The sequence below is a fragment of the Somniosus microcephalus genome, chromosome 5, assembly GCF_052327205.1.
Source record: "Somniosus microcephalus isolate GS21.2 chromosome 5, FLI_Smic_1.0, whole genome shotgun sequence".
Classification (NCBI taxonomy): Eukaryota; Metazoa; Chordata; class Chondrichthyes; order Squaliformes; family Somniosidae; genus Somniosus; species Somniosus microcephalus.
In genome coordinates this window covers 21,096,818-21,114,452 of record NC_140991.1, presented here as the reverse complement: position 1 = coordinate 21,114,452, position 17,635 = coordinate 21,096,818, and the positions used below count along the sequence as shown (strand labels likewise).

Sequence of the window (17,635 nt, the reverse complement as noted above, 5' to 3'; positions counted from 1 at the left end):
ACCGCAAGTTTTCGCAGCCTTGCCGCCACCTTTCTTTCGCAGGTCAGAAGCGTACTCTGGAGGTACGCCTCTGACCACAATTTTTGGCACAAATTTCTTGGTCATCCTTTGCTGAATTCTAAAATCCTTAAATCTTCAGGCTTACTACTCTTTTTGGCAAAATTGTAAATCTCTTCCTTTAACCTAATTCTCTTTTTAACTTCTCTTGTTAGCCATGGTTGGCTACTAATCCCATGTGTTTTTGTTCCTTCATTGGTTGCGAATTATGAATTAATTCTTTAAATGTTTGCCATTGCTTATCTAACATCAGGGCCTAGATTTTCAGTATAGACAGTTTTGGGGCGCTAACCTTAGCGCCCGCCCGAAGTTAGCGCCCGCCCCAAAGTAGCGCCCCGTTGCCGGAAATTCAGTGGCTTCGCCCTAAGAGGTTGGTGGAGCGCTAAAAGAGGCGTTCCACTACTATCTTTAGGCGCTAAGCCGGCGGTGCAGAGCGCAACGCCCGAGCTCGGGCGCAGCGCACGGCAGACACTCTGGTGCCAGTGAGCTCTTAAAGGGGAAGGGTGCATGTGTTTTTTTTCAAAGGCAGAGTCTGGGGGGGAAGAACAGGAGGAGGAGGAGGAGGAGGAGGAGGAGGAGGAGGAGGAGGAGGAGGCCGGAAACATAAATACACCATTCACAACACACTGGTTCCTTCCATTATAGTGCAGGAGGAGGGCCCTTTAATTTGCGCTCCCCAGGGTGTGTTGCGTTCCATTTTACAAACGCACTGGACGCCAGCCGCACAATCGGGCGGTCCGACTGAAGTTTGTATTCGGGGCGGCCAAAGGGCGTTCCACGAGGATGTGACGTCATGTTCTGCGCGCGCATCCGGGCGGCCGCTAAACTTTGCGCCGGCGCTAACGGGCAACTTAATTTGGGGCGGGGCGCAAACTGCGCTGCGCCCGGGCGCTACACGCATAGCGCCCGAAAATCACTTCTCTTAAGGCGCTAACTGCTGGCGCAAGCAACTGAAAATCTAGCCCCTTATCTTTTAATCGCGTTTCCCAATCTTTCTTAGCCAACTCATGCCGCCCCCGCCCCCCATCCCCCTATACCTACAGGTGGGGAGGCGTGATCAGCTTTGTTCAGATTTAAGACCCTAGTTTCTAACTAAATCACTCTCAAACGCAATATAAAATTCTATCATATTATGATCACTCTTCCCCAGAGGCTCCTTTACTACAAGGTTATTAATTAACCCTTTCTCATTGCACAATACTAGATCTAAAATAATCTGTTCCCTAGTTGGTTCCTCGACATACTGATCTAGAAAACTATCTTGAATACATTCCATAAACTCGCCCTCCACATTATTACTGCAAATTTGGTTTGCCCAGTCTATATGAAGATTAAAGCCCCCCATGATTACTCTATTACCCTTGTTACATGCACTTGTTAATTTACCTGATACTACAATTACAGTTCTTCTTCTTAGGCAGTCCCTCGGAACCGAGGATGACTTGCTTCCACACTAAAAATGAGTTCTCAGGTGACTGATGAGTCCAAAGCAGGACCTACAGTCTCTGTCACAGGTGGGGCAGACGGTGGTTGGCGGGGCGGGTGGGGTGGGGTGCTTGGGTTGACGTGCGCTCCTTCCGCTGTTACAATTACTGTTAGGGGCCCTATAAACTACTCCAAGCAGCGATTTCAACCCCTGTTTTTTCTTAGCTTCACCCAAACTAAATCTACAACTTAATTTTCTGAGCTAAGATCCATTCTCTCTACTGTCTTTATCCCATCCTTTATTATCATGGCTACCACCACCCCCCCCCCTCCCACCCACGCCCCCCTCCCAACCACCCCACCACCACCCTTTTCCATTTTGCCTATCTCTTCTAAAAGTTAAGTATCCTGGAATATTTAGTTCCCAACCTTGGTCACTCTGCAACCACGTCTCCCTAATGGCTATTAGATTAAACCCATTTATTTCTCTCTGTGAGATTAATTCAACCAATGAGTGGTTGATCTACACAGAGCTATAAAAGCTCCAAGTTCAATCTCCGATCTGTGCTGAGTTAGCTGATTTCAGTCAGGGAACAAGTGACATAATAAATGACAACAGAAAATGCTGGAAAAACTCAGCAGGTCAGGCAACATCCGTGGAGAGAAATTTGAGTTGACGTTTCGGGTCGAACCCTTCTTCAAAATGACCTTTAGTGCCTCTGAGTTAAGTAAAGGAAAATCATCCAAGGTTCCTACTTCTGAATGAGAGGTGATCTCATTGAAACATACAAGATCCTGAGGGGGATTGACAGGGTAGATGCTGAGAGGTTGTTTCCCCCTGGCTGGAGGTCTAGAACTAGGGGTCACAGTCTCAGGATAAGGGGCCGGCCAGTTAAGACTGAGATGAGGAGGAATTTCTTCACTCAGAGGGGTGTAAATCTTTGGAATTCTCTGCCCCAGAGAGCTGTGAATGCTGAGTCTTTGAGTATATTCAAGGCTGAGATCGATAGATTTTTGGACTCTAGGGGAATCGAGGGATATGGAGATCGGGCGGGAAAGTGGAGTTGAGGTCAATGATCAGCCATGATCTTATTGAATGGCGGAGCAGGCTCGAGGGGCCGTATGGCCTACTCCTGCTCTTACTTCTTATGTTCTTAAGTTCTTATGAACCCCTGTGGACTTCAGGTAAGGAGAGGATCGGGCTTGGGTGTAGTGTTCCTGTAGTCAAAGAGCAGCCACTGTCAAGGCGCTCCCGTGAAACATAACCACGTTGGCGAAGGACCAGGAGGAGCCTGGTGGAACTGGCCTCGGCAAGGAGTTAGCACATTCACAAGTTCTTTTCCTTTGCTTCCCTCGCTGAACCTTTTCCATATCACATGCCATCAAACGCTACAAAGAGTGAGCTGAGGACCAGTTTCCAGAGCTCCAGTATTGGACAAGAGTCAGTAAGAGGTGCAAACAAGTGGTTGTGGAGGACTCTCCCACCATCAACACACAACACCACCTCCTAAGAGTTGCCAACCCTCCGGGATTGCCCTAGAGTCTCCAGGAATTGAAGACTGATCTCCAGGACACCGCAGCGAGCAACACCCGGGAGAGAAATCGTCGGGCCGTTAAATAAAATTGTGTTTAAAAAATTTTTTTTTTTGAACACTTTGATTATTAATAATAAACATATCTGAGACGGGTGGGGGGAAAGGCTGTTTGACTGATAGTCAAAAAGCATCCAATCGGGTAATGAAGAGTCTGTTTGCTTTCCGATTGGCCGTGGGGAGGTGGGACACCGTGAGGATGGACGTGTCGGGCGACCAATGGCAGGAGTCTGGGGGCGGGGCAGTTGGCGGCGGGAGGTCATGTGATGAAACCTCCAAGAATATATCCAACCAGAGTTGGCAACCCAGCTACCACCACACCAGCACCATTTAATGAATGTAATTGATGGAGACTCAAAGAATAGTACAAGAGATGGAACCCAGGATTGCCAATAACAGAAAACTTTCTGTATTAAGTAATTCCTTAATTTTTTTATAACTGTTTTTGATTCCTTTCTAGATGTTGGGATGATAATGAGAATGAATATATCTGGTGGATCATAAGAGGTGCCATATTACTTGCAGTCTTAGTAAGTAAAAACAATTCTGTTTTCGATCAAATGAATGCAGTAAAATGAAATTAAAATATTATTTAAATATTATATTGACACTCTAGTGCAGTACTGAGGGAGTGCTGCACTGTTGGAGGTGTTGTCCATCGGATGAGATGTTAAATTGAGGCCCCGTCTTCCCTCTCAGCAATGCTGTACTTCTGAAGTGTAGTCACTGTTGTGATGTAGGAAACGCGGCAGCCAATTTGCGCACAGCAAGCTCCCACAAACAGCAATGAGATAATGAGCAGATAATCTGTTTTAATGATGTTGGTTGAGGGATAAATATTGGCCAGGGCACCAGGGCGAACACCCCTGCTCTTCTTCGAAATAGTGCCAAGGGATCTTTTACATCCACCTGAGAGAGCAGACGGGGCCTCGCTTTAACCTCTCATCTGAAAGACATCACCTCCGACAGTGCAGCGCTCCCGCAGTACCGCACTGGAGTGTCAGCCTAGAATCTTGTACTTAAGTCTCTGGAGTGAGACTTGAACCTGTAACTTTCTGACTCAGCGGTTACTTAGATGAAGTGGGTTAAAGAGAGTCCAAAATATTGCAGGTTCTAAGTGGCCCATTGGAGAGTGGGCTAAATGGGCCAAATGGTCTTTTTTCTCGTTCTGTTCTTATGTTCTGAATTAGTGTGGTTGCCAAATACCAGGGGACAGAGTTCAAAGAAAAGAAATGAGGATTAAGAAGGGAAAAGGGAGAACGTTATCACCACAAGGCCATAGAGATTTGGAATAAGAAAGATACAAGAGATCAGATAACAAAACATCTAGAAATGGAGACTATACTACAAAGTAGTCAGAATAGATTTCTAAAAGGAAGGTCATGTTTAACCAACTTTATTGAATTCTTTGAAGCAGCAACAGAAAGAGTAGACAAGGGCAATGCAGTGGATGTTTTATATATAGACTTTCAGGAGGCCATAGAGTGGAACTGACTGGAGTAAACTCTAATTGCTTTTATAAATCAAATTTAGATGGGAAAAAGTTTTCATTGTTGGCAATCTAATATTAAATTAAAATCTATAAACCCTGGATGACAAAGAGTTCGAATTAACAGGTTGTTCTGTTTTCATATTTATTGCAAAGATCAACTTCCTGATATTTCTGAACATCATTCGTATTCTGATACAGAAGCTAAAATCACCAGACATAGGAGGGAACTCCTCTACCCATTTCTCGTAAGTAACTGTTTACGACAGGGCGGCAGATCAACGTTGAGAATAAACTATTAATTTGGGCAAACATGGCAGAGAAAACAATAAACGTATACTTTCCTCATGTTAAGGTGTTAATACAGTTTCCTACATAAATGTATCAGGTCCTTATAGAAACATCTCCCCCTCTAGTAAAATATGGCGCTGTATTACATCACAATAAAGAAAGCTCCGAACACTGATCAAATATTGGGGTGCAAAGGATAGATCCGAAGAGTGTGTCAGCTGGGCTCAGTTGGTATTACTCTTGCTTCTGGTTCAAACCGTTCTGAGTTCTGGCCACATCAGGAGTTTGATCGCATAATCAGGACTGATAATCCAGAGAACATGAGTTCATATCCCACCGTGGCAGTTTGAGAATTCAGTTAAAAAACATACGGCAACAAAAAGCTGGTCTCAGCAAAAGTGACCACGGAGCTGTCGGATTGTCGTACAAAATCCAACTGGCTCACCAATGTCCTTCAGGGAAGGAAGCTGGTCGTCCTTACCCAGCTGCGGCCTATCGAAATGTGACTCCAGTCCCACACCAGTGTGGTTGACTCTTAACTGCCCTCAGCAAGCCACTCAATTACCACCACCTTCTCGGGGCAACTAGGGATGGGCAATAAGTTCTGGCCTTGCCAACAAAATCCACACCACGGGAATGAATTGAACTCCAGTTAGTGTGGTAGTGAGGGAGTACTGCACTGTCGAAGTTACTGTCCTTTGGTGGTCATTCATCTCACTGATGTTTGTAGGATCTTGTTTTCTGAATGCAGAAGACACTGAAGTCTATGTTTGGTGTAGTGCTTTGTTACTTGATAAGGTGCTTTATAAAAACAAGCCTTGTTTTTTTTAAATAATCGTTAGATGTATTTTCATTGGGTCTGAAACCGGTACGTGCTTAGATCAACATCCCATAAAAGAAATAAAATATAAGATGCAACCTAGGGCCTTCCAATGTGGGCATTGCTGGCAAGGCCAGCATTTATTGCCCATCCCTAATTGCCCTCGAGAAGGTGGTGGTGAGCCGGCTTCTTGAACCGCTGCAGTCCATGTGATGAAGGTACTCCCACAGTGCTGTTAGGGAGGGAGTTCCAGGATTTTGACCCAGCGACGATGAAGGATCGGCGATATACTTCCAAGTCAGGATGGTGTGTGACTTGGAGGGGAACTTGGAGGTGGTGGTGTTCCCATGCACCTGCTCCCCTTATCCCTCTAGGTGGTAGAGGTCGCGGGTTTTGGAGGTGCTGCCGAAGAAGCCTTGTCAAGATGTTGCAGTGCATCTTGTAGATAATAGAAACATAGAAACATAGAAGATAGGAGCAGGAGTAGCCCATTCAGCCCCTCAAGCCTGTTCCGCCATTTAATGAGATCATGGCTGATCATCCAAACTCAGTACCCTGTTCCTGCTTTCTCCCCATATCCCTTGATCCCTTTAGCCTTAAGAAATATATCTAACTCCTCCTTGAATAGATTAAATGAATTGGCCTCAACTGCCTTCTGTGGTAGAGAATTCCACAGGTTCACCACTCTCTGGGTGAAGAAATTCCTCCTCATCTCAGTCCTAAATGGCTTACCCCTTATCCTTAGACTGTGACCCCTGGTTCTGGACTCCCCCAACATTGGGAACATCCTTCCTGCATCTAGTCTGTCTAGTCCTGTTAGAATTTTATAAGTTTCAATGAGATCCCCTCTCATTCTCCTAAACTCTAGCGAATATAAGCCTAATCGACCCAATCTCTCCTCATACGTCATTCCTGCCATCCCAGGTATCAGTCTGGTGAATCTTTGCTACACTCCCTCCATGGCAAGAACATCCTTCCTCAGATAAGGCGACCAAAATTGCACACAATACTCAAGGTGTGGTCTCACCGAGGCCCTGTACAACTGCAGCAAGACATCTTTGCTCCTGTACTCGAATCCTCTTGCTATGAAGGCCAACATACCATTTGCCTTCTTAACCGCCTGCTGCACCTGCATGCTTACCTTCAGCAACTGGTGCACAAGGTCTCGTTGCACTTCCCCTTCTCCCAATCTATTGCCGTTCAGATAATAATCTGCCTTCCTGTTTTTACCACCAAAGTGGATAACCTCGCATTTATCCACATTATACTGCATCTGCCATGCATCTGCCCAATCACCCAACCTGTCCAAATCGTACTGGAGTTTCTCTGCATCATCCTCACAGCACACACACACACCCCCAGCTTTGTGTCGTCTGCAAACTTGGAGATATTACATCTAGTTCCCTCGTCTAGATCATTAATATATATTGTGAATAGCTGGGGTCCTAGCACCGATCCCTGCGGTACCCCACTAGTCACTGCCTGCCACTTAGAAAAAGACCCGTTTATTCCAACTCTTTGCTTCCTGTCTGCCAACCAGTTCTCTATCCAAGTCAATACCTTGCCCCCAATCCCATGTGCCTTAATTTTACACGCTAATCTCTTATGCGGGACCTTATCGAAAGCCTTTTGAAAATCCAAATACACCACATCCACTGGTTCTCCCTTATCTATTCTACCAGTTACATCCTCAAAAAATTCCAGTAGATTAGTCAAGCATGATTTACCTTTTGTAAATACATGTTGACTTTGTCCGATCCTGTCACTGTTTTCCAAGTGCTCTGCTATTACATCTTTTATAATGGATTCTAGCACTTTCCCCACTACCGATGTCAGGCTTATCGGCCTATAATTCCCCGTTTTCTCTCTACCACCTTTTTTAAATAGTGGGGTTGCATTAGCTATCCTCCAATCCCTGGGAACTGTTCCAGAGTCTATAGAATTTTGGAAGATGACCAGCAATGCATCTACTATTTCTAGGGCCACTTCCTTAAGTACCCTAGGATGTAAATTATCAGGCCCTGGGGATTTATCGGCCTTCAATCCCATCAATTTCCCTAACACCATTTCCCTTCAAATACTGATTTCATTCAATTCCTCCCTCTCATTAGACCCTATGTACCCCGACATCTCTGGGAGGTTATTTGTGTCCTCCTTTGTGAAGACAGAACCAAAGTATGTATTTAATTGGTCAGCCATTTCTTTGTTCCCCTTTATAAATTCCCCTGATTCTGACTGCAAGGGACCTACGCTTGACTTCACCAATCTTTTTCTCTTCACCTATCTATAGAAGCTTTTACAGTCAGTTTTTATGTTCGCTGTAAGCTTGCTCTCATACTCTATTTTCTCGCTCTTAATCCCTTTCTCCTCCTTTGCTGAATCCTAAACTGCTCCCAATCCTCAGGTTTGCTGCTTTATCTGGCCAATTTATATGTCCTCTCCTTGGATCTTATGCTATCTCCAATTTCCCTTGTTAGCCACGGTTGATTCACCTTTTTTGTTTTATTTTTATGCCAAACAGGGATGAACTAATTCTGTAGTTCATCCATGCAATCTTTAAATGTTTGCCATAGCCTATCCACCGTCAACCCTTTAAGTAACGTTCCTCAATCCATCCTAGCAAACTCATGCCTCATACCATCGTAGTTTCCTTTATTTATATTCAGGACCAGGTACACACTGCAGCCACGGTACGCCGATGGTGGAGGGAGTGAATGTTTAAGGTGGTGAATGGGGTGCCAATCAAGCGGGCTGCTTTGTCTTGGATGGTGTTGAGCTTCTCGAGTGTTGTTGGAGCTGCACGCATCCAGGCAAGTGGAGAGTATTCCATCACACTCCTGACTTGTGCCTTGTAGATGGTGGAAAGGCTTTGGCGAGTCAGGAGGTGAGACACTCGCCACAGAATACCCAACCTCTGACCTGCTCTTGTTGCCACAGTATTTATGTGGCTGGTCCAGTTAAACTTCTGGTCAATGGTGACCCCCAGGATGTTGATGGTGGGGGATTCGGTGATGGTAATGCTGTTGAATGTCAAGTGCGGTGGTTAGACTCTTGCTTGTTGGAGACAGTCATTGCCTGCCACTTATCAGCCCAAGCTTGAATGATGTCCAGGTCTTGTTGCATGCAGGCATGGATTGCTTCATTATCTGAGGAGTTGTGAATGGCTCTGAACACTGTGCAGTCATCAGCGAACATCCCATTTATGACCTTATGATGGAGGGAAGGTCATTGATGAAGCAGCTGAAGATGGTCGGGCCTAGGACACTGCCCTGAGGAACTCCTGCAGCGATGTCCTGGGGCTGTGATGATTGACCTCCAACAACCACAACCATCTTCCTTTGAGCTAGGTATGACTCCAGCCAGTGCAGCGTTTCCCCCCCAATTCCCATTGACTTCAGTTTTACTAGGGCTCCTTGATGCCACCCTCAGTCAAATGCTGCCTTGATGTCAAGGGCAGTCACTGTCACCTCACCTCTGGAATTCAGCTCTTTTGTCCATGTTTGGACGAAGGCTGTAATGAGGTCGGGAGCTGAGTGGTCCTGGCGGAAACCAAACTGGGCATCAGTGAGCAGGTTATTGGTGAATAAGTGTCACTTGATAGCACTGGCGACGACACCTTCCATCACTTTGCAGATAATTGAGAGTAGACTGATGGGACGGTAATTGGCCAGATTGGATTTGTCCTGCTTTTTATGGATGGGTCATACCTGGGCAGTTTTCCACATTGTCGGATAGATGCCAGTGTTGTAGCTGTACTGAAACAGCTTGGCTAGTTCTGGAGCACATTCTTCAGCACAACAGCCGGGATGTTGTCAGGGCCCACAGCCTTTGCTGTGTCCCGTGCGCTCAGCCATTTCTTGATATCATGTGGCATGAATCAAATTGGAAGAAAACTGGCTTCTTTGATGGTGGGGACCTCAGGAGGAGGCCGATATGGATCATCCACTCGACACTTCTGGCTGAAGATGGTTGCAAACGCTTCAGCCTTTTCTTTTGCACTCGTGTGCTGGGCTCCGTCAGCATTGAGGATGGGGATATTCATGGAGCCTCCTCCTCCTATTAGTTGTTTAATGGTCCACCACCATTCACGACTGGACGTGGCAGGAGTGCAGAGCTTTGATCTGACCTGTTGATTGTGGGATCATTTAGCTCTGTCTATAGCATGTTGCTTCTGCTGTTTAACATGCATGTAGTTCTGTGTTGCAGCTTCCCCAGGTTGGCACCTCATTTTTAGGTATGCTGCTCCTGGCATGCTCTTCTACACTCCTTCTTGAACCAGGGTTGATCCCCTGACTTGATGGTAATGGTAGAGTGAGGGATATGCCAAGCCATGAGGTTACAGATTGTGGTGGAATACAATTCTGCTGCTGCTAATGGCCCACAGCGCCTCATGGATGCCCAGTTTTGAGCTGCTAGATCTGTTCTGAATCTATCCCATTTAGCACGGTGGTAGTGCCACACAACACGATGGAGGGTGTCCTCAGTGTGAAGACGGGACTTTGTCTCCACAATGACTGTGCGGTGGTCACTGCTACCAATACTGTCATGGACAGATGCATCTGTGACAGGTATAGTAGGTTTTTCCCTCGTGTTGATTCTCTCACCACCTTCTGCTGTCCTAGTCTGGCAGCTATGTCCTTCAGGACTCAGCCAGTAGTTGTACTACCGAGCCACTCTTGGTGATGGACATTGAAGTCCCCCACCCAGAGTACGTTCTGTGCTTCTTCCGAAATGCTGTTAAACCTGGAGGAGTACTGATTCATCAGCTGAGGAAGGGCAATAGGCGCTAATCAGCAGGAGGTTTCCCTGCCCATGACCTGAAACTTCATGGGGTCCGGAGTCAATGTTGAGGACTGTATACCACTACCTCTGGTGATGGAGGAATCTGGGGCATTGGCTGAAAAGTATGATTCTGTGAGAGGCTATGTTTCTTGACTAGTCTGTGGGACAGCTCTCCCAATTTTGGCACAAGTCCCCAGCTGTTGGTGAGGAGGACTTTGCAAGGTCGACTGGGCTAGGTGTGCCGTTGTCATGTCTGAGGTCCGTCTGGTTTTATTCTTATTATTCATAGTGGTTGTGTACAACTGAGTGGCTTGCTAGGCCATTTTCAGAGAGCAGTTAAGAGTCAACAGCATTGCTGTGCGTCTGGAGTCACATATAGTCCAGACCAGGTAGACCAGCAGATTTCCTTCCCATTATTTACAACAATCCGATAGTTTCATGCTCACCATTACTTTTTGTTCCAAATTTATTTAATTAACAGCATTTAAATTCTCCAGCTGCCGTGGTGGGATTTGAACTCACGGTCTTTGGATCATTAGTCCAGGCTTCTGGATTACTAGTCCAGTAACATAACCACTATGGTACCATTCCACACGAGCAAACAGTTCTGATCACATTTACCTACTCTTCAGCCTTTTATTCTTTATCCATCGATCCAGTCATAGTCATAGGAGGAAAACTTCAGTTGTTTGCACCTCCCGTTAGCGCCTTAAGAGGGCGCTAATGGGGCGCAAAGCAACTAGCGCCCGGGCGCGGCGATGTTTCTGCCGCTCGCGAAATTAACTAGACATTTTGCGGTGGCGCTAAACACTACCGCCACGATCTCGTACGCAGGCAGATCGTGACGTCAGTCGAGCGTGCAACGCCCCGGTAGTGCCCCGGACCGAGTATTTATACTCTCCCTGGACAGCGCCACCCACAGGCCGCTGAGTTGATTCATGTCACAACACATGCCCTTTTACCTCCTCCCTTCCCACTGTCCAGGGCCCCAAATCACCCCTTCCAGGTGAAACAGCGATTTACTTGTACTTCTTGCAATCTAGTATACTGTATTCGCTGCTCACGATGCGGTCTCCTCTACATTGGGGAGACCAAACACAGATTGCGTGACCGCTTTGCGGAACACCTCCATTCAGTCCGTAATGGTGACCCCGAGCTTCCGGTCACCTGTCATTTTAATTCCCCGCTCCACTCCCACTCTGACCTCACCGTCCTCGGTCTCTTACACTGTTCCACTGAAGCTCAGCGTAAGCTCGAGGAACAGCACCTCATCTTTCAATTAGGCACTTTACAGCCTTCTGGACTCAACATCGAGTTCAACAATTTCAGATCATAACATCTGCCCCATCTTGTTTTTCTCTCTCTCGCTCACATGGCAGCTGTCAATCATTCTGCCATTTACACTTCATCTAGAGCCATCTTGTGTTTCTTAGCTTGTCCCATTACCATCTCCTTTTGCCTCGCACCATCTTCTCTTTTATCTCTTAATCTCTCCTGCCTTCCATCTTATCACAGACCTTCCCTTTTGTTCTTTCCTCCCCTCCCCCCTTTTCTAGCCACTAAACTTGCTTAAAAACCTGTTCGATCTCCAACTTTTTCCAGTTCTGACGAAGGGTCCCAGACCTGAAACGTTAACTCTGTTTCTCTCTCCACAGATGCTGCCTGACCTGCTGAGTGTTCCCAGCATTTTCTGTTTTTATTCTAGAATTCCATTAGTTCTTTCTTTACAGCTTTATCAACTTGCGGTGCTGCCTTTGACGTTCAAAAATCTCCCGTGTCTTTGTGATAAAACTGATACATGGGGAATAGGAATCCCTCTGGTCAGTGTGCACAGCAACATCACAAGCCTGCTGGTGAAGGTTTTGTTCTTCTGTGATTTCCAGCGAAATCTTGAACTGGCTCGAAAGCAATGTTTCGAATGCGAGATATTGAACTGAGGAAACACATTCCCAGTGGCCCTCCACACAATCCTGACCCCTGTTTGCTGTTCCCCTCTTTGCCCTTCCCAGCGACAAAGACAACGCTTTAAATTCGATTTTTTTTTTAAACATCCTATTCTCTTTTCCAGGAGATTGACGAAATCGACTCTGCTCCTCATCCCGCTCTTTGGCGTCCATTATATTGTGTGCGTGTTTTTCCCCGATCACGTAGCAGAAGACCTGAGACTCCACATCGAGCTAGGGATAGGATCGTTTCAGGTACGGTCTCCACCACTTACACCGTCCATGCTTAGCCCAGTCAGCCGCCTATATCGGGCAAACGGCGATGACAATTCGCCAACACCTCAGGTGTCCGTTACAAAGGCACCGCTTATAACGTATGAAGCGCAGTTAAATAAGTATTTACCCTGTACTTACCATTTAAAAGGCTGTGCTGATTTCAGGCACAGTCAGGCCTTCGAGCAGTTTCAGTCAGCTGTCCGCACCTCGTCAAAGAGCGGTTACCATAGTGATAAGATTCTGGATTCAATGGCTGACGATAAGGGGAGGCGGTTGCTCAGTGAGACTTCCAGTCTTTTTGCAATATGCTGACAACATAAAGCGCATAAAGGCACTTACCTGATGGATCGGCCCTTTGCGCCTCTTTTTACCTGCCGGGTTTCCCGAGGCCCAGAAAACCCAGCTGACCAGTGTTTAAAAATAGAAACACTGTTAAAATGTAGGCATGCAGCCTCCTTAAGCGGTGGGGACTGTACATGCTGACAGACACACATGGGGGTAATTGTAACCCCCAAAAATGGGTGAGCTTTGGTCGGGTGGGCAGTTAAAATGGTAAAACTCTGAAATAGGAACTCAGCCATCCTCGAACCCACCCACTTACGGTTTTAACGGAGGCAGAATGAGGGACTTGTGAGCATTCCGCTCCCAAGAGGCGGGTTGGTCATTAGAACCTGTTAAGGAGGCTGCATGCCTAAATTTTAACAGTGTTTCTATTTTTAACCACTGGTCAGCTGGGTTTTCCGGGCCTCGGGAAACCCGTCAGGTAAAAAGAGGCACAAAGGGCCGATCCATCAGGTAAGTGCCTTTACAGCACTGCTCATGGGCTAGGAGGAGCAGGAGTGTTTCCTCCAGGCCCAACAAGCTAACCTGTAAACTCCAACGCCCCTGCCACCTCCAGTATCTCCCCCCCAACACCCCCGTGATCAATGAATCCCCCGATCTCTGACCCCCCATGCAATCACCGACCTTCATGATCTCTGACTCTCCCTCCAATCTCTCCCCTATGCCCCATCACTGCCTCCGATCTCCAACTCTGCTCTCTCCCCCAACCCCTGTCTCTGCCTCCATTCTCTCCCCAACCCTCCAATCTCTTCCTCCGATCTCTCCCCGAACCCGTATTTCTGCCTCTGATCTCTCCCCAACCCCTCCATCTCTGCCTCCCCGATGCCCCCCGGATCACCCCCGACAAACCAAACCGCTCTGTATCCAAGCCCCAGCCCCGCGATCTCTACCCACAGTGGCACTAAACCCACTTGCCCCTGGGCTGCGGCCTCTTCTGCAGCGTTCCCGCCCGACAGGGAACCAAACCTGTCAATCAGCCTGGCTTCCAGGCGGAGAACCTGTTAGTAACAACACGGATGCCATGGAGTTAACACTCCATGGTGTTCGGAGAGATTGGAAATGCATCTGTGCTATTCACCTCAACTACTCCATGAGGTATCGAGCTCCACATTCTAACCACTCCCTGGGTGAAGAAAGCCCTTTTGCCCATATGATCCTCTCCCTCCAGAACACCAACCCTACTGTCTTCCTATTACAACATCCAACTATTTCTTAAATGAGCCCAGTCTCTTCCAACAGACACACTTGTTATTGAAGAACTGAGTATAACTCTAAGGCTCTGATTTAACTGATTCTGCTCCTTTTATTTTAAACAGGGCTTTGCTGTGGCTCTACTATATTGTTTCCTGAATGGAGAGGTAAGGACATATTTGCTGGTGGAGGTGAATAGGGGAGGTGTTATTGTGGCCGAACGCCCTCCGATCGTGAGGAGCAGGCTGGTTTTGAGTTTTCTTGGGATTCTCTCATGATTTTCCGGCTGTCAGCCATGCCAGTTAGAATGTGGGGCAGAAAGTTCAGGAGAAAGTATTAGAACAGAGGTATATGCTTTACATAAGCCACCCGAACCCCTCAATTAGATTCCAGTCTGTAACTCACTCCCGGGTATCCATTATTATATATATAAACCCCCTGAACCTCTCGAATAGATTCCAGTCTGTAACTCACTCCCGGGTATCCATTATTCTATATAGAACCCCCCCTGAACCCCTCGATTAGATTCCAGCCTGTAACTCACTCCCGGGTATCCATTATTCTAAATATAAACCTCCTGAACCCCTCGATTAGATTCCAGCCTGTAACTCACTCCCGGGTATCCATTATTCTATATATAAACCTCCTGAACCCCTCGATTAGATTCCAGCCTGTAACTCACTCCCGGGTATCCATTATTCTATATATAAACTACCAGAACCCCTCGATTAGATTCCAGCCTGTAACTCACTCCCAGGTATCCATTATTCTATATATAAACCCCCTGAACCCCTCAATTAGATTCCAGCCTGTAACTCACTCCCGGGTATCCATTATTCTATATACAAACCCCCTGAACCCCTCAATTAGATTCCAGCCTGTAACTCACTCCCAGGTATCCATTATTCTATATATAAACCCCCTGAACCCCTCAATTAGATTCCAGCCTGTAACTTACTCCTGGGTATCCATTATTCTATATATAAACTCCTTGAACCCCTCGATTAGATTCCAGCCTGTAACTCACTCCTGAGTATCCATTATTCTATTATAAACCCCCTGAACCCCTCGATTAGATTCCAGTCTCTAACTCACTCCCGGGTATCCATTATTCTATATATAAACCCCCTGAACCCCTCGATTAGATTCCAGCCTGTAATTCATTCCCGGGTATCTATTAATCTATATATAAACCCCCTGAACTCCTTGATTTGATTCTGTCTGTAACCAGTTCCAAGGTATTCATTATTCCAAGTATAAACACCTTCAACATCTCCATTAAAGTCCAGTCTGTAACTAATTCCAAGGCCGTGATATTAACGGGGAGGGTGCGGGGGAGCCCGGCACTGGGCGAAGAACCTGGCAAGGCCGGGGATGTGGAGGCCCAGGAGTGAGTTACAAGCTGGAGTCTCTGAGCGAGGAGTTTATATGGTTTATACATAGAATACTGGATACCCAGGAGTTACAAGGTAGAGTCTGCTTGAGGGTTTAAGGTGGTTTATGTGTAGAATAACGGATACTTTGAAGTTGCTTAATGCTGGAATCTCATCAAGGGGTTCACATGGTTTATATACAGAATATACTGGAGTCCCAGGAGTGAGTTGCAAACTGGAATCTAGACAAGAGGTTCATGGGATTCAATGAATACCTCAAATAATTGGAGGTTCATGATCTAATTAAGGGGTTCATAAGTTTATATATGAGTAATGTTTGGAGCTTTATAGATCGGAATAGTTTTCAGAGCTTTATAGATAGAAATAGTTTTCAGAGGTTTATAGATAGGAGCAGTATTCAGAGATTTATAGATAGGAATAGTGTTCAGAGATCAATAGATAGGAATAGTGTTCAGAGATTAATAGATAGGAATAGTGTTCAGGGATTAAAAGATAGAAATAGTGTTCAGAGATTAATAGATAGGAATAGTGTTCAGAGATTAATAGATAGGAATAGTGTTCAGAGATTTATAGATAGGAATAGTGTTCAGAGATAAATAGATAGGAATAGTTTTCAGAGATTAATAGATAGGAATAGTATTCAGAGATTAATAGATAGGAATAGTTTTCAAAGATTAATAGATAGGAATAGTGTTCTGAGATTAATAGATAGTAATAGTGTTCAGAGATTAATAGATAGGAATAGTGTTCAGAGATAAATAGATAGGAATAGTGTTCAGAGATAAATAGATAGGAATAGTGTTCAGAGATTAATAGATAGGAAGAGTGTTCAGAGATTAATAGATAGGAATAGTGTTCAGAGATTTATAGATAGGAATAGTGTTCAGAGATAAATAGATAGGAATAGTGTTCAGAGATTAATAGATAGGAATAGTATTCAGAGATTTATAGATAGGAATAGTGTTCAGAGATTAATAGATAGGAATAGTGTTCAGAGATTAATAGATAGGAATAGTGTTCAGAGATTTATAGATCGGAATAGTGTTCAGAGATTAACAGATAGGAATAGTGTTCAGAGATTTATAGATAGGAATAGTGTTCAGAGATTTATAGATAGGAATAGTGTTCAGAGATTAATAGATAGGAATAGTGTTCAGAGATAAATAGATAGGAATAGTGTTCAGAGATTAATAGATAGGAATAGTGTTCAGAGATTAATAGATAGGAATAGTGTTCAGAGATTAATAGATAGAAATAGTGTTCAGAGATTTATAGGTCGGAATAGTGTTCAGAGATTAATAGATAGGAATAGTGTTCAGAGATAAATAGATAGGAATAGTTTTCAGAGATTAATAGATAGGAATAGTATTCAGAGATTAATTGATAGGAATAGTTTTCAGAGATTAATAGATAGGAATAGTGTTCAGAGATTAATAGATAGTAATAGTGTTCAGAGATTAATAGATAGGAATAGTGTTCAGAGATTAATAGATAGAAATAGTGTTCAGAGATAAATAGATAGGAATAGTGTTCAGAGATTAATAGATAGGAATAGTTTTCAGAGATTTATAGATAGGAATAGTGTTCAGAGATTTATAGATAGGAATAGTGTTCAGAGATTAATAGATAGGAATAGTGTTCAGAGATTAATAGATAGGAATAGTATTCAGAGATTAATAGATAGGAATAGTATTCAGAGATTTATAGGTAGAAATAGTATTCAGAGATTAATAGATAGGAATAGTGTTCAAGATTAATAGATAGGAATAGTGTTCAGAGATTAATAGATAGGAATAGTGTTCAGAGATTTATAGATAGGAATAGTGTTCAGAGATTTATAGATCGGAATAGTGTTCAGAGATTTATAGATAGGAATAGTGTTCAGCGATTAATAGATAGGAATAGTATTCAGAGATTAATAGGTAGGAATATTGTTCAGAGATTAATAGATAGGAATAGTGTTCAGAGATTAATAGATAGAAATAGTGTTCAGAGATAAATAGATAGGAATAGTGTTCAGAGATTTATAGATA

At 44.8% G+C, this 17,635-nt stretch overlaps 1 protein-coding gene across 3 annotated transcripts in view; it reads left to right on the top strand.

Annotated features, from left to right (window-relative positions):
• Positions 1-17,635, top strand: part of LOC147116942 (pituitary adenylate cyclase-activating polypeptide type I receptor-like) — a 179,705-nt gene that overhangs the window by 84,437 nt on the left and 77,633 nt on the right. For 2 of the 3 annotated variants that reach the window (XM_085987417.1, XM_085987416.1), the window contains 4 exons: positions 3,535-3,604; positions 4,720-4,811; positions 12,525-12,654; positions 14,334-14,375. In XM_085987417.1, the coding sequence (XP_085843543.1) occupies positions 3,535-3,604; positions 4,720-4,811; positions 12,525-12,654; positions 14,334-14,375 (334 nt within the window). The remainder of the gene's footprint in view (positions 1-3,534; positions 3,605-4,719; positions 4,812-12,524; positions 12,655-14,333; positions 14,376-17,635) is intronic. The other variant, XM_085987418.1, reaches the window with a different exon arrangement.